Here is a 21,795-nt window from a genome sequence, read left to right as displayed (position 1 = left end):
ATTTAAACAGTGTGATAACATGCAGTAATTGATAAGCCGACCCACAAAACCAGAATAGAGGACCTAGACTCTCACATAGATGGAAAATTTAGGTATAACAGAGATTAATTTATTGCAGATTAATAAATGGCACTTGGACAATTTGTTTTCCATATGAAACAAAAATGAAATTGGATCCTTTTTTCATAGCATATATCTAAAACTTAAAAGAGCAAGACACATTTTGATTATGATGTTTTGCATTTGTATCCATAAATTCGATTGGCTTCCAGTTTTCCTCTTTCATAGCTTTTCTTACTTTGATATCAAGTTTATACTAGTTTTATAAAATTAATCGTGGCATGTTCCCTCAATTTATATTCTCTGGAAAAGTTTTAGTTTGGATTAAATGTTCCTCACAGATTTTTTCTCATAAGTTGATCTTGCTGGTAAAGCTATCTGGTCCAGGTGGGATTATGTATGAATATGTGCACACACACACATATATGTAATTATTATCTCCATTTACAAATTATTTATAACAGAATTATTATCTCCATTTACAAATGATGAACCTGAGGCACGGAGAGATTAGGTAAATTGCTCAAGGTCACACAGCTGGGAAGTGGTAATCTGGGACTGGAACTCAGCCCTCTGGTTTAACAAGCACTTCCAAATTTGAATGACTAATTCCATTTATTTAATGGTTATGGGTTTCTTAGGTTGGGGTCACTAAAAGCAAAACCTGAGACAGGGATTTGGTCTCCTGCAATTTATTTGAGGGAAAACCTCAAAGGATGTTTGGGAAGCAGGATTGGGAAGGAGAAGAACCTGGCAAGGAGGTGATCTTAGATGAAGTCCAGCCTTGCCTTGATCCCCAGAGGAGGGGTATAGAGAGAATAAAATTCTCCATAGAATTGTCCCTCCTTGATGCAAGGGGCTGGCCTTTTGTATCCTTGCTTCAGTCAGTTATAGGCTACAGGCAGAGGAGAAAGGGCTATGTTTTCTGACCTTGATCTGGGAGTGATTCTGGGAGGCAGAGGGAAGCTGTAAAAATCTAGCAGTTAACAGAGCAGCAGGGGATGAGTGCACTGGTCAGGGAAAAGGAATCTGGGCACCCAAACAGTTGCTGTCCAGTTGAAGCTATTCAGATTTTATACTTCTTCTTGAGTCAGATTTGGAAGGTTATGTTTTTCTAAGAAATAATCCAGTTTTTCCCCTAAATTTATAAATTTTTTGGCATAGGATTATTCGTAGTATTATTGTTTATTTTAAAAACAGCTTGTTGAGATATAATTGGCATATGATACATTGTATATAAAGTATACACTTGGGTAATTTTGACATACGTGTAACACCCATGAATCATCAACACATCAAGATAATAAACATTTTTACCACCACCAAGTTTGCCCACATCCTTTGTAATCTCTCCCCTCAGTCCCTGGCAACCACTGATTTGCTTCTTAAGACTACACATTAATTTGCATTTTCTAGAGTTTTATATAAATGAAGTTACAGAGTATGTACTCTTTTGTGTTCACCCCCTTTCCCTCAGCATAACCATTTAGAGAGTCATCCAGGTTGTTTCATGTATCCAAACTTCATCCCTTTTTATTGCTGAGTAGTATTCCACTGTGTGGATATACCGTAATTGTTTATCCACTCATCTGTTGAGGTACATTTGAGTTGTTTCTAGTTTTGGGCTACTACAAAGAAAGCTGCTACAAACATTCACGTACAAGCTTTTGTATAGTCATATACTTCCTTTTTTCGTTTGTAAATACCTAGGAATGGGGTGTCTGAATCATATGGTAGGTATATGTTTAAATTTTTAAGAAACTACCAAACTGTTTTCCAAAGTAATTGTACTATTTTACATTCCTATAAACAGTGTATGAGAGTTACAGTTTTTCCATCTTTTCACCAACTCTTAATCAGTCATTTTAATTTTAGTTATTCTAATAGGTGTGTAGTGGTATTTAGTGGTATCTCATTGTGGTTTTAATCTGGACTTTTCTAAGGACTTAATAATGCTGAGCACCTCTTCATGTGCTTCTTGACATCCATATATCTTCTTGGTGAAGTATCTGTTCAAATCTTTTGCCCATTTGGAAAATTAGGTTGCTTTCTTATTGTTGAATTTTGAGAGTTCTTCATTTATTCTGGATACATCCTTTATCAGTATATGCTTTGTAAAGATTTTCTCCCAGTGGCTTATTTTTCACTCTCTTAACAGAGTCTTTTGAAGAATCTTTTAAAATTTAAAAAAACTTTTGTGAAGTCAAATTTATCAATTTATTCTTTTATTACAGATTGTAGGATCTTATTTAAGAAATCTCTGCCTAATCTAAGGTCATAAAGATTTTGCCCTGTGTTTTCCTTTTTATAAAGTTTTATACCTTTATGTTTTACATTTAGGTGTACGATTCATTTGAGTTATTTTGGTATATGGTGTGAGATATGGATCCACGTCCTTTAAAACAAGGTTTTTTTTTTGCATATGAATATCCAATTTTTCCAGTACCATTTATTGAAAAAGCTGTCATTTCTCCATTGAATTACTGCCTTTGTGCCTTTGTAGTAAATCAGCTGCCCATATATATGGTTAGGCTAATTTCTGCAGGTTTTAAAAAAATTAATTAATATTATTTTTTGGCTGCGTTGGGTCTTCATTGTTGCGCACGGGCTTTCTGTAGTTGCAGTGAGCGGGGGCTACTCTTTGTTGCGGTGTGCGGGTTTCTCATTGCGGTGGCTGCTCTTGTTGCGGAGCACGGGCTCTAGGCACACAGGCTTCAGTACTTGTGGCATGTGGGCTCAGTAGTTGTGGCTCATGGGCTCTAGAGCACAGGCTCAGTAGTTGTGGTGCACGGGCTTAGTTGCTCTGTGGCATGTGGGATCTTCCTGGACCAGGGCTCAAACCCGTGTCCCCTGCATTGGCAGGCGAATTCTTCACTGCACCACCAGGGAAGTCCCTGCAGGCATTTTTATAGAAATTAACAAACTGATTCTAAAATTCATTTGGAGGGACTGCCCTGGTGGTCCAGTGGTTAAGACTCCATGCTTCCACTGCAGGGGGCATGGGTTTGATCCCTGGTCGGGGAACTAAGACCCTGCGTGCAACTCGGCACAGCCAAAAAAAAAAAAAAGTCAATTGATTAGTAACTGTAATTCCATTGGCAAACTTAATTACTCTTTGCCACGTAACAAAATATAAAAAATAAAATAAAATTCACTTGGAAATGCAAAGGACCTATAATAGCCAATACAATGGTTTTTTCTTAATATTTATTTATTTATTTATTGTCTGCTTTGGGTCTTAGTTGCAGCATGCGGGATCTTCATTGAGGCATGGGGGATCTTCCATTGCGGCACGTGGGCTCTTCGTTGTGGTGCGTGGGCTTCTCTCTAGTTGTGGCATGCAGGCTTCTCTCTAGTTGTGCCATGTGGGTTTTCTCTCTCTAGTTGTGGCACGTGGGCTCCAGGGAGCATGGGCTGTGTAGTTTGCGGTATGCAGGCTCTCTCATTGAGGTGCGAGAGCTCAGTAGTTGTGGCGCACGGGCTTAGTTGCTCTGCAGCATGTGGGATCTTAGTTCCCTGACCAGGGGTCGAACACGCGCCCCCTGCATTGGAAGGCAGATTCTTCACCACTGGACCACCAGGGAAGTCCCACCAATACAACTCTGAAAAAGAATAGCAGAGTTGGAGGACTGGCATGATGTGATTTCAAGATTTCTTCTAAAGTCACAGCAATCAAGACAGCATGATGTTGGCACAAATAAGGACAAACAGATCAATGGAACCAATTAGAGAGATCAGAAATAAACCCATGCATATGTGGACTAGAATATTGCTCAACAATAAAAAGGAATGAACTACTGACATACACTTCAGCATGAATGCATCCTAAAATAATTGTGTTGAGTTTAAGCTACACTAAAAAGAGTGCTTTTGTATGATTTCACTTATATAAAATTCTAGAAAATGCTAATGAATGTATTGTGATAGAAAGCAAATCAGTGGTTATGGGGATGAATGGGGAGGTTAGGGAGGTATGAGTGGGATGGATTACAAAGGGCATGAGAAAACTTTTGGGGGAGATGGATATGTTCAGTATCACGATTACGACAATGGTTTCACAGGTGTATACATATGTGACAACTTATCAAACTGTACACTTTAAATAGATGCAGGCTGTTGTATGTCAGTTATACCTCAATTTTTAGCAAAGTTCCATAAGGAGCTCTCCTGATATAGAAGAATAAAAGAATGATTATATAAAGTGAGAAGGTAAGACAACACAGGCTGTAAGAGGAGTGTAGTAGTCAGGTACTCCAGAGATGCAGAACCAACAGGTTATTGTACATACACACGAACACACACATATGGAATTATATATATTATATATATCAATAGTATATATACATATACATGGAATGTATAGGATATATGATATATGAGGCATATATATGAGATATCTATCTATCTAAAGATTCATTATAAGGAATTGAATTATGGAGGCTGGCAAGTCCAGTCTGCAGGGTGGGCTGGCAGGCTGGAGAACCAGCAGAGCGGACGTTCCAGTTCAAGTCTGAAAGCTGTCTGCTGGAAAATTGCTCTCGTTCAGGGGAAGGTCAACCACTTGGTCTATTCAGGCCTTCAACTGACTGAACGAGGCCCACTCACATCCTGGAGGGTAATTGGCTCTACTTAAACTGCACTGATCCCAATGTTAATTTCATGCAAACGCATGTTACAGGAACACCCAGAATAATGTCTGACCAAATATCTGGGTGCCCCATGGCCCAGCCACATTGACTCATTACAAGTAGGTAGAGGCTTTGTGGATGGTGTGTGGGACAGGGTCCCCAGATGGAGCTGGCAGACCCTTCCAGGCGTACAAACAACACAAGCAAATCACGGAGTTGGAAATGACTGTCACAGGACATGGGCTCCAAACAGAGACTAGCACAGAGGTGATGGTCGGGACCAACTGGTATAATTAGGACCAGGAGGGACTGTGATGTTTCTGTGTAGCCAATTGCATGTGGTCGGTGTGGGTGATGCCTGGCAGCTTCTGAGAAAGAAAGTGATATCATGCGCCCCCAACACCCCTCTTCAGGCTCTGTTTTCTGCCCACTCTCCCTGTGTGACTGTAAACATTCAAATTAAACATTTTCAGAATTGGCAAATGCCCTCATGGGAAAAGCAGCATTTGGGAACACCTCTGTCTCCAGGTGACTATTTTCCCTTCAATTTTGGCTTGATAATTCTTTACAATCTTGTCAGCTCTTTGATGCTTTCTAGAAAACATTTAAAGTTGTATTTTTAGTTGTTTTCAGGGGGAACTTAGGTTCAAATGATCTAACCTGCCTTACCAGACACTGAGTCTTTGTTATGTTTTTTATTATTTTTTACTGTAATGCAATAGATACAGATAGTATTCAGTCATATTCAGTCCTCCTCTCCTTCTGGACACATGGGAGACAAATCTTCCCATTCACCTTGTCATTGAGCAAGGCCGTGAGATAACTGAGGAAAATAGGCTGTGAGTGGGATTAGTGTATGTGTCTCTTCTGTGCTACAAACACCAAATAATTTGAGAAAAGCTATTTCAAAGCATCCTCCTGATCCTATGCTTCCACAACACACAATTATACAGCCAGTTTATTGATAATCATACAAAGATTATTTTATTCTAAGCATTGCCTTCAAAAGCACTTCATGGAATTTCCCTTTCTCATTCCTTCTTGACACTTTAGGCAAATCCTATAGCTTTCTAGCTGCCTTGGGGTAATGAAGAATCCAGGCCCATTCTACTTCAGTTTAAAAAATCTCAAACTCTATAGAGCCAATGAGAAGAATGGAAATTGACTCATAAAAGGGGCAAGACTTAAGAAAGGCTAAGTGGCCAAGTTCACTGCCAAAATCATGTCATAGGAAGCTTCCGCTCAGGATGAACTTCTGCTCCTGGGCACTTGCTCTCACACCCCTGGAGTCTCCATCCTACCACTGCCATCAATAATCTTTGACGTCTCCATGTCTTCGGATACCCCCTCAAGATTTCAGATGCAAGAGCCTCTGGTTGGCGGAGCCTGGGTCACATGCCCACGTGTCTTGGGATCTACAAGCAGGTAGAGAGGGAATATCTGGCCCTCTTGGTGCTGTGACGCGAGGTGTTGTGTGTCATCTTTCTCTGGTTTGTTTGGGGAAAGCCTGGTATTGGCTATAGTTCCGTGGCAACGTAAGTGGTTTGCAAACTTTCTATTTGCCTCAGTCAGTCCACAGTGACTACATTGCTTTCTTTCCTCACCATCAATTACATGTAGAAGGCATGGATAAAAATGGATTTTCTTTCAAAATCCTAAGAGCATGCTGGGCAGTGCTCCTGTTGTATGCATCCATGAAAAATCCTGCTTCACAGGACAGATGGGTCCACCTTACAATGCCTATGTCATTATAAGACACTTACTCTCTTTTTAATCCTTTTAAATTGTGAAAGGAAACACACACACAGAACATAAGTGTGCAATTCAACAAAGAGTCACAATGGGAACATTTCTGAGTCCGTCCCTTGGGTGCCCCTCATATTCTGATTTTCGTATTTCCTATTCTTATCCTTGTATTTCTTTTTCTTGCCTTATTTTACTGCTTAGAATTTCTGGAACAATGTTAAATAGCAGTTGTGATCAGGCTTTCATGTTGTATTTCCAATTTCAAAGGGAAGGATTTTAATATTTAGTCATTAACCATGAGGTTGGCTCTTATTTTTTAATAGATATTTTTATAGACATTGAAGGAAGTTATCTATTATTTCTTGTTTGCTAAGAGCTTTTATTGTGAGTGGATGTCATGCTTTTTTTATCATGCTTTTTCTGAATCTATTAAGATACTCATTTTTTTTTTTTAATTTTATTTATTTATTCATTTTTGGCTGCATTGGGTCTTTGTTTCTGTGCGAGGGCTTTCTCTAGTTGCGGCAAGCGGGGGACACTCTTCATCGTGGTGCGCGGGCCTCTCACTATCGTGGCCTCTCTTGTTGCGGAGCACAGGCTCCAGACACGCAGGCTCAGTAATTGTGGCTCATGGGCCCAGTTGCTCCGCGGCATGTGGGATCTTCCCAGACCAGGGCTCGAACCCGTGTCCCCTGCATTAGCAGGCAGATTCTCAACCACTGCGCCACCAGGGAAGCCCAAGATACTCATTTTTAATTTACTGTTTTAAAAGGCCTTTACAAAAGGCAGGCATGAAAGTGGACAGGTAATGGTTTTGCTTTTGTTTTCCAAGTTTCCCTACTTTTGGAAGTTTCTACCATATATCATGGAAAACAAAGCCTGGAAGGAAGCTTAAAGGTCATCAACCATTACACTCCATGGCTCAGTTCACAAATCTTCTCTACAACATTCCAAGAGGTTGGCTGTTTATACAGTCTCTGCTTAAATATTTTAAGGGATGAAAGAAAATCATTATCTCTGCTCATCAATTTTTGGAAAGCTCTGGTTGCCAGAAAGTCATTTCTTATGTCAGTTGAAATGTACCTCAATGTCAGATTCATCCCAGGTCTGGCAGATGGAACATACAGGACAGATGTACCCCGAAGAATGGGTAGAGCAGTGTGTGTGGTGAAAGCACGTGGCCTTTAGAATTAGGCAGACCTGGGTTCAATTGCTGGCTTAGCCATTAACAAGCTGAGCGAATTTGGGCACTATGGCAGATTGTATAATGATCACAGATTCCCGCCACCCTGGTATGCTTCTCCTTTGAATGTGACTTTGCATCTCCTCCAATCCAGAGATGGATGGAGTCTATTTATTTCTTCACCTCGAATCTGGGCTGGCCTTGGGACGTGCTTTGACCAACAGAATGTGGCAAAAGTGATATTGGGCAAATTCTGGAATTTAGTGAGTGGGGGGCACGGGGAGGGCATGGGGAGAAGGGCCAGGCTGTTTCAGGCTCTCTTGAGATGCGGCCCTGAGCCTGCCATATAAGGAAATCATCTAGCCTACAGGAGGTGAGAAGATGCATGGAGAATTAAGGTGCCCCAGTCAACAGACTATACCAGCTGCCAGACATGTAGGTGGGACCATCTTGGATTTCCCAGCCCTGAAGCCCAAGCGAAACCAGCCTAAGAACTGCACAGCCGACCTACAAAATCATGAGAAATTATGTCATTGTTCGTTTAAGCCACTGAGTAGTTACACAGCAAAGGTTTACTGAGACAAATGTTATTCAAAGAGCCACAGTTTCTGTTTCTTCATTGTTACAAGGGAAAACAATAATAATTCTTTCCATGGTTGTGAGTGAGGATTAATTAGTGTAAAATATGTAAAAGTGTATAAGGAGCCAGCACTGTGCTGGTTCACTGTAACTGCTAAATAAGGGTAGCTGCTACGATTGCTGTTATGCAAACTTTTAAAAGCTAACACTCTCTTCCTTCTTAGTTTCTACTCTTCCAGGTTAAATACTGTTTCCTTTGACTTTACCTTGTTTGAGAAGCCTTCCTGGCAATTTATTATACTGCTCCCCTCCTAATTACCTCCTATACCCCCTATTTTATTAATGTCCCTCTTAAAACAGAACAATAGATGTGATCTGATCATTGCCTGTTACTGGGCAGGCAGTTCCTTTCAGTAATAGTGACTTCCACACAATAAGTGCTAAAACAATGCTGTTTTTTTTTATTAACTCAGCCCAAGTCAGGGCTCCTTTTTTTAGTTCATCCGTTTCCACTGTCTTTTATTCAGCTAACTGTTGATTATCAGTCTTCAACTGCTCTGACTTGAGCTACTGCCAAGCCAAGTTTCTCGTCCCTGAGAGTATGCAGGTGTTTTCTTGGAACTAAATGTAGGATTTAACATTTAACCTGGTGAAATTTCTTTTGTTAACCTTCGCTGAGTACTCCAGCTGGCCAAGGTAATCTCGGTCTTACATCTGTCATTTGTTTCTCCACTTGGTGCATCAAGATTAGATGATTACTACTTACATGTTTTCTACCAGTTATTGAAAAATAATGTTTAACAGGACAGAGCCATGGAAAGAGGCTCAAAGCACACTATATATCTTGCCAAGTCTGGTACAGAGCTAGTAAATATTAATAATTACATTATGCGAGCATGTTATTTAACAGCCAACAGACTGCTTTCACATCAATTAGCACCTTAATCCAACGTCAAGTATGCCCAGTGACAGGACACTTCAGTCTTATCCACGTGGAGACCTATATAGGCAGTAAAATTCTTTGCTAAAATCAAGATACACCTCACCTAATGATGTTCTGAAAAAAATTCTTTACTGAGTAGCGAGACTACAATCGTTTTTTTCTTTGTCTTTACCTGATCATAGTGAATATAAAATGTTATAGTAATGATTATACAAAATATCTTTTTAGGTCAATGGTAATAGATAAGACAGCAAATTAATTTATCTGCTTTCAGCGCTTTTGAGAAGTCAAAGGGGAAAAAAAAAGATTGTTTTGTCCCAGAACCTTCAACTTATCCTGACAACCAAGAGATACCTGAAATCCCTGAGAGACCTGTATTCGTATCTTCAGGAAGCTTCAGGAAGCTTTGTATGTGAGCACGCCTGCCGGTTTTCCCCAGAACAGATGTAATTGTGGGGTTTTACTTAACTCTCACCAACCACGCCCCTGCCCCGTGGCATACTTTTTCACCTTGGGAAGGGGATGGGAATGAGAAAGGGGGTGTTAATTGGGTCCCCAGAGTTTGCGTATCTTTCCTCTAGCCTTCCTTGCTACTGTGGATAGTAAGTTTGGGCACACCCAGTTCTAGACCAGGAGACTGATTCTCCAGAGAAGCGCGAGACAAGTTACAGAGCCAGTCAGAAGCAGAGCCTGTACCTTGTAAAACCCCATGGGCTTCGTGCTGCTGCGGCCAGAGAGGATGGACTGCGTGGACCTGGGCCAATTCCGGGGAATACTCAAGCCTGCGGGTCCCAGAGGATGCAGAAAACGTCTGTCGGGGATGTTGGCAGAGGGCCCTTCCGGGGAGGTTCGCGCTGGGGGGTGGCCGTCCCGCCTCACCTTCGCCGAGACGCCCCAGCAGAACAGCGCGGGGCGGGGGAGGGGGCGTGTCCCCTTCGCCAGCCCAGCCAGCGCGCAGGCGCAGCGGGCAGAAGGGGCGGGGGGAGGCCGCAGTGCTCTCTGGCCTCGGTCCCGGGACTACCCCCGAGCGCGCGGCTGCGCGCTGAGCCTCCCGCCCTCCCGGAAGCGCAGCGCCCGGTTAGCGCCACGTCTGTCTCTGCGCCTTATCCCTGGTTCCCCAGCCACCGTCCCATCCGCGAGGAGCGCACGCCCGAGCCGCGGCCCACGGGGCTGGACCGGGAGCATCATGGGCAGCGTGGCCTCGCGCTCCGCCTGCGCGCTGCCCCTTCTGCTGCTGCTGCTGCTTCTCCAGGCGGAGCGGCCGCGGGGCGCGGAGCTCACCTTCGAGCTACCTGACAACGCCAAGCAGTGTTTCCACGAGGACGTGGAGCAGGGCGTGAAGTTCTCCCTGGATTACCAGGTGAGGCCCTGGCGCCCGGCAGCGCCTCCTCTCCCCCTTCCAGGTCTCCATTGGTCACTGGTGCGCCCCAGGCTGGAGTGGCTGGAATTAGCCAAAGAGGCTGAATGACCAGAGACCAGCTGACTTCCCCGCGAGGAAGTCAGAGCCCACTCGAGACAGGCCCGACAAACCAGGGAGGGAGGTAGCGCCGCAGGTGCGCGACCTGGATGCGGATGCCCCGGCGGCGGGTCCTGCATCCTGGGGAGTTGTCCTCAATGACCTGCAGGCCCCTTGACTCTAAGGAATGCCATGTCTGATTAGCTGGACACAGGCTCTCTGTCCCAAGTTTTTTGGACCAGTTTGTCCCCGCCTGTACTGAAAAATGGCAGCGAGAGGAAATGGGTTCTTGGTTTTATTTTTCCCTCTCTCCAGTGTTTGAAGTCAAGTTGGGGTGAGTGCAGCAAGTGATGAGAAATGGCGCTTTGGAAAGGTGTCAGCACAGGCTTTGAGCCCTGGCAGTGTTTCCAAGGAGTGGTGTTGTGGCTGCTGCCATATGACTCAGAAAAGCTCCTAGCTCCTGCACTCCTGGCTCCTTTGAGAGATCTCATGGCTCACAGTTCAGGGGAGCAGGTCTTGAGTGAGAGATCTGCCCCTAAGGTTTAGTGAGCAGATCTAAGAGTAGGGAGCTGGGTGGAAATCATACCCAGACCCGCGTCTGCTTGTGGACACATACGGACAGGCATTACAGAGATGAGTTGGCACGGGAAGCAGGCGTAGGGGCAGGCCATATGGTGGGCGCTCTCTGATCAAAGCCACTAAAAGAGGCGTGTGCTTGGGGACAGCACTATGTGCGATGACCTCCGAGTCACTGATGTGGCCACTTTCACATGTCCGTGGACAGTGTGGAAATTGCAGCTGGGCTAACAGGGGTAACCTAGATACAGTCACCAAAACGTGGTCGTTGTGAGGATGGAGGGGCCTGAGAGGTCATCTGGTCCCTGCCAGGTCAGGAACCCCTGTTAGAGCAGGTTCAGCATAAGTTTACACACCCCCAGCATTAGGAAGCTCACTAATCACAAAGCAAATTCTTCCATCTGGACCAAAGGAAATTTTAACATTTGGAAGCAGATGGCGGCCATTGACTGTGTTCTTTGACGGACCTTAGTTGTAGTCATTGACCACCTCTGTGACTTTTGCCCTTTGCAGGTCTTGTCTTTCCTGTGTTGACACAGAGAGTATGAACTAATGATTCCTGAGGACTCTCCCACCTCTGGTAATCACTGATTCTGTGAAGGCTTCAGTCTATATGTGCTTTCCCCTTGCATTCCATCAGCAATAATATTAACGTTTACCAGACACGTTCAGCAGTTTACTTAACCTCGGAGCCTCAGTTACCTCTTCTGTAAAATGGGAAGGATTAGGCTCTTTGCACTCTTGCAGAGCAAAACTTTTGGAGTCAGGCAGACATGGATTCGAGTCTTAGCTCTGTCGCTTTCAAGCGGCATGACCATGGCCAGTGAACTTCAACTCTCTCAGCCTCAGTGTCATCCTCTGTAAATTGGGGTGTGTCAGCCTTTAGAAGCCTGTGAAGATTAAATGAAAAAAATGTTGGTGACGTGTAATCACAGTGCTTGGTCGGCCTTTGGTAAGTGGTGTTTGCCCCTCTGGTAACAGCACACTGTGGGTGTCTTTTGCGGTTGTCAGGTCATCACTGGAGGCCACTACGACGTTGACTGCTATGTGGAGGACCCCCTGGGGAACACCATCTACAGGGAAACCAAGAAGCAGTATGACAGCTTCACACACCAGGCTGAGGTCAAGGGCGTTTATCAGTTTTGCTTCAGTAATGAGTTTTCCACCTTCTCTCACAAGACCGTCTACTTTGACTTTCAAGTGGGCGACGAGCCCCCCATTCTCCCAGACATGGGGAACAGAGTCACGGCTCTCACCCAGGTGAGTGGACACTAACAGGCTGAGATGAACCCCCTCCCCCAGCCTGCTCCTTCTCGTCTGTGCCCGTCTTGGCTGATGAGCAGTCGCCAGCTATCCAGCTCCAGTCTGAAGTCTCAGTATTGACTTTGCTCCTCTGTTCACATCCAGTCCTGCAAGACCCTATGTTCTCCTTTTGGTCTTCCTCTCCATTCTTTAACTGGATCCCTGCAATACTTTCCTCTGGTATTCCTGCTTTCCCATTTAGTCTTTGACACAGCACCACTTTCAAAGTACACATAGCATATGTCTCTCTGCTGATACGATGTATCTACATGAGAAAGACCAGTCCTACTTTGTGTGGTATATATTAGTTAAGGTAACAACGGCTGGCTGCTATAACAAATAAACCCCAAATATCATTGGCTTAGCACAATGAAAGTTTTTTTTTTTTTCTCACTCAAATAATAATCCAGAGAGTGGGGATAGGGGTGGAGGACTTTCCTCCATGGAGTGACTCAGGAAACCAGGCTCCTTCTTTCTTGTCATCTTTCTGATGTCCCTTAGGGCTTCAGAGTCCTCTGTTTCTAGCCACCAAAAGCAGGAGAGAATGATAAAGTCCCATCTGCTTCTTAAAAGCCCTGGCCCAGAAGTGACGCCATCACACCCACTCATATCTCATTGTTGAGAAATGGTCCTGTGGACAGTCTGGATGAAACGAAGGCGGCACATACAGTTCAGTTGGGCAGTCACCTCCTAGCAACAAACTTCACAATCTGGAAGAGAAACGGTGATACTTTTGGAGGACAGATAGTCATCTCTGTCACCCATGGCTGTCACAGTTAACTATAGTCCGACCCCAGCCTCCTCCATCAGTCTTCCCTCCTGCTATTTAAGCTTCTCCCTCCCTCCCATATGCAGGCTCTGAGGCTAGGACTCTATATTACCCCAGAATCCCCAGCGCCTGGGGTGTGGCATAGAATAAGAGCTCACCAAATAGTTGTCAAGTGACTGAGTGGCAGGACCCAGGGAAACCTGCAAGACAGGAATGACCCTCTGTGGCTGCACCTGTTCCAGAACCAAAGCCAGAGCATCTGAGTCTCCAGCAATACCAGATTACCTTCTGGGCTGCCCTCCAAGGTGACCACAGGCTCCATTCCTCTGGCTTTGACCATGGGCTCATTCTCTGAGCAGTTGGAGGTTAGCACTGCACTGTCCAGTCAGTAACAGCTATCTACATATGGCTGTTGACAATTAATTGAAATTAAATTAAAAATTCCCTTCCTTGTTTGCTCTATACCAATATTTGTAGTGCTCAGTAGTCACGAGTGGCTGGTGCCCATGCATGGAGAGTTCCACTGGACAGCAGTGCGTTTGAACTTAGCGGCGTGACTGCTGATAGGAGGTCCAGCCCAGGGTGTGTCTTATGTGTAAGATCTTTCATAACCTGTCCTCTCAGGAGGTCTGTTGGTCGTTGATGAAATAGCTTCTGTTTTGAAGATTTTGTGAGTCTCCAGAAGCTGAGCTGAAGGATTTCTCTCTCTAAGCAGAGGAAAAGAAACCAGTAGAGAAAAGGCTTTGTGGATTAGCGCACTAGAGACGTTCTTTCCTGGAGCCTTAGAGTTAGAGTTTGGTTTTGTTGCAGGAAGGAGTGATTGCACTTCCCCTCTTCTGCATCTGGGAACCTCATCCTTCCTTCTGCCCGGCCGCAAAAGAGCTCTTTCCTTCTCCTTCTGTACCTCTGACCCCCCTGCCTGGTCTGTGCCTGTCTCAGACGCCTCCCGCTCGCCTGTGGTGGGCCCGTGCTCAGTCTGCACACTGTACCCGGTGGTGGGAGTATGAGGAGGTCAGAGGACGCTGTCCCGGCTGTCAGAAGCCCTGCATGGAATGCGACCCTGTAAACCACGGAACTCCAGGATGCTCTGATCAGAGCTGAGATTTAAGGGGGAGGGTTGTCAAGGGATGGACCAATTAACTCTTCCAGGAGTGTCAGGGAAGTCTTCACAGGGAGAGTTTTAGCTTAAAGCGACACTCTGGGTGCTTGCCTAGGAGTGTGTCTGGCACGGGAGGAGGAAAGGCCTCCTGGGTGGGGAGAACAGCAGATGCAGGTATTCAGGGCATCACTTTACTTTGCTCACCGGTCCTGATCTTATTTTGCTTGGCATGGATCCCCTTTCTACCTGCAGCTGTCTTCTCTCTTCCCCTGAGGCTTCGTCCGGCTCAGTGCTGGGCCAGAGGCTGTGTGTCTGGCACCAGTAGCAGCCCTAGGGTGAAAGAATAGGATCCAGAGTGACCGAGTCCCGGGCCAGGGCTCCAGGCCAGAGGGACTTGTCTTTGGCCTGAGTTCCAGCACGACCAGGCTCCTGGCAGAGGACATGGGCTAGGGATGCTGCTGAGGGAGGCCAAGCTTGAGGTGCCCTGGGCGTCCTGGGAGTCTGGGCAGATCCTAGCGGAGGCTGAAGGTTCCTGACAGAGGTCCAAGGTCCGGGGCTGCCTCAGTGGTGGTCGAGGGAAGATTAAAGGTTTTTCTAACTCTACTCTGAGGCCAGCCCCTGCGACGCTGCCTTTGAGCTCTTGAAGAATTTAAAGAGCCAAGTGCAGACTTCCCTGGCAGTGCGGTGGTTAAGACTCCACGCTTCCCTTGCAGGGGGTGCGAGTTCGATCCCTGGTTGGGGGAACTAAGGTCCCGTGTGCTGCACGGCCAAAAAATAAAATAAAGAGCCAAATGCTTCTATCCGTGGAGGTCCTGATGAGGTGAGGCTGCAGGAATTTGCTGGTGGTTACAGAGTGAAGACCTGGGCATCAGCAGGTGGTAGAGACGGGATGGGATGTGGGCATGGGATGGAGGAAAGGGATGGTCCTGGGAGGGAGACAGGTCAGGGTGTCTCCAGAGACTACCTGTCATGATGGAGCGGTGCCCACAATCCCCGCGGGGCTCCCGGACACTGGGAACCAGCCAGGGCTGGAGGTCTCAGCGGGGTGAAGGTCGCACTGCAGGAGAGCTGGGGACCCATGGCCCTGCGAAAACAGGGCTCTTTGCAACAGAAGGGCCTCTGCTGGCTTCCTGCTGGGTAGGAAGCAGGCTGGCTGGGTTGCCTAACTGAAATTTTGTGGGAACAAGCTGAAGTGGTATTTTTGACTAATGCCAACGGCAGATCCCAGTGGACGGGGAAGTAGCATGTTTTTACGGTAAGGGGATTCTTCCAGGTGTCTGAATCTTGGTGATGTGTTGCCCTGGGGTCTCCTGTGAGGCCCATGCCAGGTTCTAAAGGTGTCTTCTGGTTTTAGACGCCAGGAAAGCCGTAGAGTACCACCTCCTGCTCTGTTACCTCCTGAGAACTGGCTTCCTTCCCTGTCACTGATCGGATATGAGGTTGTTCCTGTAAAGACCTCAGGCCCTCTTCATAGAAGTGCAGTGCTGGTCTCTGGCTGGTGACATCTGATCCACGTCTTTGAAGTGATGCCTTACATGGCATATCTGATGTGTCCTTTGTCCGGGGTGTCAGCACCCATGGTTTCTGTGTCCTCCTCCGTTTCTCTTCCCCTCCATCCCCCCACCCCCACCCCGACTCCTTCTCCAGTGATTCTGGACCCTGGGAGGAGGCTGGAGGTACCAGCCTGTACTGCTGAACGCCTGGGCTAGGGCTCAGGGGTCCCAGGAGCTCCCAGTTCAAGTGAATGTAATGTACATCTTGAGTTTCTGAATGAGCTTGTGATGGAAATAAACACGGAGGGTGGAATTCTAGCCTGGAATACCAGTGAGCCCTTCCCTAGTGTTTAAAAACAAAGCCTTTGTGTATTTATACATTCTGAACATGTGTGTATGTATGTCTATGTGTATACATGCATAAGCATGCATATACACACGGGCATGCACGTGCATGTATACACATGTATATGTGTATCTCTGTTCATCCCACTGATTTCAAGAATGATCTTCTCTACCTTGTTACCGAGTCCCCTAAATCGCTCCCAGATCCGCTCTTCTTCCCCCACTTGGTGACCTTCTTAATTGAGGGTCTTCCCAGCAGAATTGCGGCCACCAAAGTGGTTTCCCCACCACCAATCCCTCTCTGCATCATGGCTGGCAGGGAGGTTCTCTTAAAGTGGGATCCTTGCCTTGCCATTCTTCTGCTTACAGAGCTTCGTGTTAAAGTCTTGACTCTCAAGGCCTTTACCGTGAGCTTCCACCTACCCATGACTTCCTTCCCACATATCCCCGATGGGATGCACATGCTGGGCCCTGCATGTGCTCTTTGCCCTGCTTTTCTTTCCTTTTTTTAAAATAAATTTATTTTATTTATTTATTTTTGGCTGCGTTGGGTCTTCGTTGCTGCACGCAGGCTTTCTCTAGTTGCGGCGAGCGGGGGCTACTCTTCCTTGTGCGCGGGCTTCTCATTGTGGTGGCTTCTCTTGTTGCGGAGCACGGGCTCTAGGCACGCAGGCTTCAGTAGTTGTGGCATGCAGGCTCAGTAGTTGTGACTCACGGGCTGTAGAGCGCAGGCTCAGTTGTTGTGGTGCATGGACCTAGTTGCTCCGCAGCATGTGGGATCTTCCCCGACCAGGGCTTGAACCCATGTCCGCTGCATTGGCAGGCAGATACTTAACCATTGCGCCACCAGGGAAGCCCTGCCATGCTTTTCCTACGTGGAATGCCTTCCCCTCATCCTCTACTTGGTGACATGCTGCCCATCTGTCAAGGTTCAGTTTGTCTCTTCCCTGTGTCAGGTACGCCTCCATCTCTGGCAGGATTAGCAGCTTTCTCTGAGGTGTTCCCATAACTCCGCTCACCCCTCTGTTGTTAGCTCTTTTGGTATTGCATGAAGCTGATTACATTCTCTAAATTATGACCTTCTTGAGACCCAGGACTGTGTCTGACTCTGATTTCATCTCTCAGTTCCCAGGGCCCAGCACAATGTCTGGAAGGCGAGTAGGCACTTAATAAATAAACATTTGAAAGAATGAATTAGTGTAGTTTGGGCTCTCAAAGAAAACCGAGTATGATTTGGAATTCCTGTAGTGTCATTTTGAGAGGTGTCTCTCCTGAGTTCCCCAGCCCTACCTTCAATAACCGAGGTCTTCCGAAGATCACCAGGGTGCTATAAATATAGAACTAATTGGACTTAGCAGATCTTCCTGTGGCCTGGTCATGGGGAGTGACTGGAAGGGCACAGTAGGGAAGCGTCTAGCAATGCCATACCTTGCTTCCACTTTGGCACAGGTTTACGTAGGTTAAGCCTGACTCCACTCTGTGACCTCTTTCCTAGTTCCTTCACAGTTTAGTCCCCTTCCTTCCTCTGTGACAGTTGACATGCCTTCATCAACTCTGGAAGCATTACCAGGAGAGCTAGGGGGAGCAAGCCTACAAATGCCACCATCGTGTCCAGTGCAGAGGTCTGTGCCCTGAGAGGTCTCCTCTGGTGGTTGGCATCTGAAGTCAGTTGTCACTTAGGAGTCCCCTTTGGAATCAACTTCTTGATGTCAGGAACCCTTCTCAGGATCATTTGTCCATTTCTCAAAATCACACATCTGTAGGTACAGACATACCTTGTTTTACTGCACTTCACAGGTGCTGTATTTTTTTACAATTGAAGGTTTTTGGCAACGCTGTGTTGTCAGATGATGGTTAGCATTTTTTAGCAATAAAGTATTTTCTAATTAAGGTATGTACATTGATTTTTTTTTTAGACATAATGCTATTACACTGTTAATACACTACAGTATAGTGTAAACATAACTTTTATATGCACTGGGAAACCAAAAAATCCCTGTGACTCACTTTATCGTGACATTTGCTTTATAGTGGTGGTCTGGAACCACACCCACAGTATCTCCGAGGTATCCCTCTACACCCTACCTACCAAACATGGGAAAGGTGAAGAAGCCCCATGCTAACTCCAGTCGCCAGAGAAGACCGTAATATAGCCCAAATAATAGGGCACGCGGGTGTCACTGAGAAAGCAGGGTCAAGGTTCCCCTTGGGGGAAAAAGTGAAGCACAAACGACCTTGTTCTTTACAGCGAATTCTGCCCCTTGACACTAATTCCATCTCGTACACGGTGACCTTGTCAATTTTCCCTCCACGTGACATTTCACCACCTCTTCCCTATAGATCAGAATGAGGGGGTCATCCAGCATGTGCAGAGGAAACCCACACCCCCTAGGAGGTAGACCAGTTGTCAGACAGAAGATGCTGCCTTGTCAACACAGAGGCTAAAGGGAAGCTTTTCTCTTTCCTCATGTAGTCTAGTTTAGCTCCTAGAACGGCCCAGAGTCAAGAATATCTATGAAGCAAGTAAGGGCAACATCTTTTTTTGGTCATGGTCTCCCCTTTGCTGTCCAGAAACTGTTCAATTTGTGAGAGAAATGAGGGTTTCATGGGAGTCCATCAAGGTGGTGACACAATGGTTTGGTCCCTTCTAGCTTCTTATGTTGAGCTGTATAAGTAGTTCACCTTTGGAATTTGGGAAACAAACGTCTGTTGGATGCTTATGAACTTCCGTAGCGCAAGAACTTATTGTTGGGATAGAATTTGCTGGGTTGTGGATAAAATGATTGCTTTAGAGGTTGCCTGTGAGTAAGATCACATGTTCTTTCACAGGCATAATATCTTAGTTTTCTATTGCTGAGTCAATAATTACTACTAATGGCTGAAAACAACAGCCATTCATTATCTCACAGTTCTGTAGGCTCTAAGCCTGGGCCAGCTCGGCTGGATTCTCTGCTCAGGGTCTCAAGGCTGAAATCAGGTTGGGTTGGCCTCTTCTCTTGCGGCTCTGGGGAGGAATCTGCTCTCACACTCATTCAGGTGGTTGGCAGAATTTATTTCCTTGTAGCTGTAGGACTGAGGTTCCCGTTTCCTTGTTGGCTGTTGTGCTGTCCACTCCTAGAGGCCTTTTTCTGGTCCTTGCATGTGACCTTCTCTATCTTGAGAGCCAGCAACGGTGCACTGAATTCTTTTGAATCCAGCCTCTCTGACTTTTCCTTCAGCCACCAGCTGGAGAAAGCTCCCTGCTCTGAAGGGCTCCTGTGATTCGGTCAGGCCCACTGGATGGTCTCCCTCTCTTAAGGTCAACTGTGACATATAACATAATCACAGGAGTGGCAGCCCATCATATTCACAGCTTCCTGGGACTGGAGCAGGGGACCTTGGTAGTGGGGGTGGGACATATTCAGAATTCGGCATGCTACACATAATATTTTAGCAGGTAAAGGAAGTTGTGAAGTAGTATGCGTTATGTGTGAGTATATGCATGTGTGTGCACATTCATGTGCACCCATGTCTGTCTTTGCACATGTTTGCATGTGTGTGTGGGTCTATGTACATGATGAACAGTAGATTCAGAGTCCAGCACAACTGTGGTTTACTTCACGCCCTGCCGTTCATTAGCTGTGTGACCTTGGGCAAGTCATGTAGCCTCTTTGAGCCTCAATTTCCTCGTCCGTATATGCAGTAAGCAGTCAATCCTCCTTAACATTGAGAGTAATGATCCCTGCCTGTCAGGGGTATGGTGGGTATTAAATAAGAACACAGGGCAGTATTTGAAAGCATAGGCTCAGGACTCAGACAGTTGAGGTTAAATCCTGACTCTGCCATCTACTAACTGTGTGACTCCGAACAAGTTACTTAACCTCTCTGAGCCTCAGTTAGGCTTATTATGAATACAACCGTGTCAAATCCTTAGCATAGACACATAGTTAGCATTCAGTAGAAATTACCTAGGATGTTGAAGATCACATGTGCTGTGTGTGTGCTGGATCCTGTTCTTCTTTTCTGAGGGTTCACAATGACTGCTCTTCTCTTCCTGCCTAGATGGAGTCTGCCTGTGTGACCATCCACGAGGCTCTGAAGACGGTGATTGACTCTCAGACGCATTACCGGCTCCGGGAGGCCCAGGACAGAGCCCGGGCCGAAGATCTGAATAGCCGAGTCTCTTACTGGTCTGTTGGTGAGACGATCGCGCTGTTCGTGGTCAGCTTCAGCCAGGTGCTGCTGCTTAAAAGCTTCTTCACAGAAAAACGACCCGTCAGCAGGATGGTCCACTCCTAGTTGGGGCACTCTGCTCCCAGGCCCCTCACACCCCAGGACGGAGCAGCTCCCTTTGGTCACAGGCTCCTGGGGCTGGTGGGTGCAACCCAGGAGCTGCCTGGAGAAGAGCACAGGGTAACATGCTCTCACCTTGCCTTCTATTCAGATGCTTGGTCCTTATACTCCAGCAGCCAAAGCTCATAGAGCCCAGTAAGCGGAAGGCATCCAGCTGCATTATGTGTGCAACACTGAATGCAGAAAGGGTGCAATCAGGCTAGGGATTGGCCAGTGTGGGAGGGCAGGCAGGCAGCCATCCAATGGCCTGGCTCGTATGAGGAACAACCCCAGGGGCCCAGGCCTCCAGGGGGCAGCTCAGGGCTCTCTTTTTGCTCCACGACGCATGGCCCATTTGGCTTGTGTGTCCTATCCCGTGTGGAGGAGACAGGGCCCTGTCTGGCCTTTCCTCACATGGAGCTCTCTGTACCTGTGGAAACCAGACCTTGAAGCGGCTTTGCAGAAATCCCCATCCCAGGTGAGCCATGGAATCAGCAATGCAAGCAAGAACAAAATGGTAGCTGGGTGCCTTGGTTGGCTGTGTATCTCCTAGGAGGCAGGACTCTGGCTAATAAAAACTGTCTGTGAGCACCATGGAGACTTGTGCCATTATTTCTTTGCTCTAAAGGAGCTCATGGCTTAATGGGGAGCATTGGTGTGCGTATAAATAATTACAGCATAATAGAGCAAGTGATGCCTCAGAGATGTGTATGTGTAGGCATTTGTGGAGGGAGTAGTAAATAACTCTCAGCTGAATGAAAACAGTGAAATAGGGAGTTGGTGATTTTGTGTTCTCAGACCCTAGTGCTTACTGTCAACAACTGAGTCATCATTTAATCCAAATAGAGGGGCTAAGAACAGAAAAAGAAAAGACTGAGCAATGATGAGTGGCTGTCCCAAGGTCATTTCCACAGCAGCTACAGTGGTCTCTTTAAAACTTAAGTCAGACCCTGTCACTCCTGCTCAAAACCTTCCCAAGGCTCTGCATGTCATTCACAGTTCATGAAAGTCCTCACCGTGATCTTGAAGTCCTGCATCTGGTGCCCCAGCCTCTGGCCCTGGAAATCCCCCACCCTACTCCCTCCACTCACTTCTCCCATGTCTTCCAAGTCCTGCTGTTCCTATCACACCAGGCCATGCTTCTGCCCCAGGGCCTTTGCACAGGTTGTTTCCTCTGTTAGAACACCCTTTCCCTGATATCTGCATGACCTGCTCCATCATTTCCTCCTAACCAATGTCACCTTGTCAGTGAGGTCTCTCCTAACCACTCTATTTAAGATGGCATCAACTCACCTGTCCCTGGCC

At 46.4% G+C, this 21,795-nt stretch overlaps 1 protein-coding gene and 1 long non-coding RNA gene across 2 annotated transcripts; one reads left to right on the top strand and one right to left on the bottom strand.

Moving 5' to 3' along the window:
* Window positions 1–892: 892 nt before the first annotated feature.
* Window positions 893–9,959, bottom strand: LOC309654609. Its single transcript, XR_014260332.1, has 3 exons — window positions 9,836–9,959; window positions 5,958–6,103; window positions 893–3,662 (listed from the first exon to the last, which is right to left on the bottom strand). It is a non-coding gene; the product is annotated as an uncharacterized lncRNA (long non-coding RNA).
* Window positions 9,960–10,099: 140 nt separating this feature from the next.
* TMED3 (transmembrane p24 trafficking protein 3) lies at window positions 10,100–21,084 on the top strand. The gene is made up of 3 exons (XM_082448819.1): window positions 10,100–10,499; window positions 12,183–12,431; window positions 20,221–21,084. Exons 1-3 carry the CDS (start codon window positions 10,326–10,328, stop codon window positions 20,455–20,457), a joined length of 660 nt encoding a protein of 219 aa, XP_082304945.1. The 5' UTR covers window positions 10,100–10,325; the 3' UTR covers window positions 20,458–21,084.
* The last annotated feature ends 711 nt before the right edge of the window (window positions 21,085–21,795 follow it).

The sequence above is a fragment of the Balaenoptera physalus genome (assembly GCF_965194825.1).
Source record: "Balaenoptera physalus genome assembly, chromosome: 2".
In the NCBI taxonomy this organism is placed as follows: Eukaryota; Metazoa; Chordata; class Mammalia; order Artiodactyla; family Balaenopteridae; genus Balaenoptera; species Balaenoptera physalus.
Note: the sequence above shows the minus strand (reverse complement) of the source record. Positions and strands in the feature narration are given on the sequence as shown.

Excerpts from the sequence above, each read along its gene's own strand:
- TMED3 (XM_082448819.1), top strand. The coding sequence starts at position 10,326 with ATGGGCAGCGTGGCCTCGCGCTCCGCCTGCGCGCTGCCCCTTCTGCTG. Across the intron at positions 10,500-12,182 it reads AGTTCTCCCTGGATTACCAG|GTCATCACTGGAGGCCACTA; the intron begins GTGAGGCCCTGG and ends TGCGGTTGTCAG. Across the intron at positions 12,432-20,220 it reads GAGTCACGGCTCTCACCCAG|ATGGAGTCTGCCTGTGTGAC; the intron begins GTGAGTGGACAC and ends CTTCCTGCCTAG.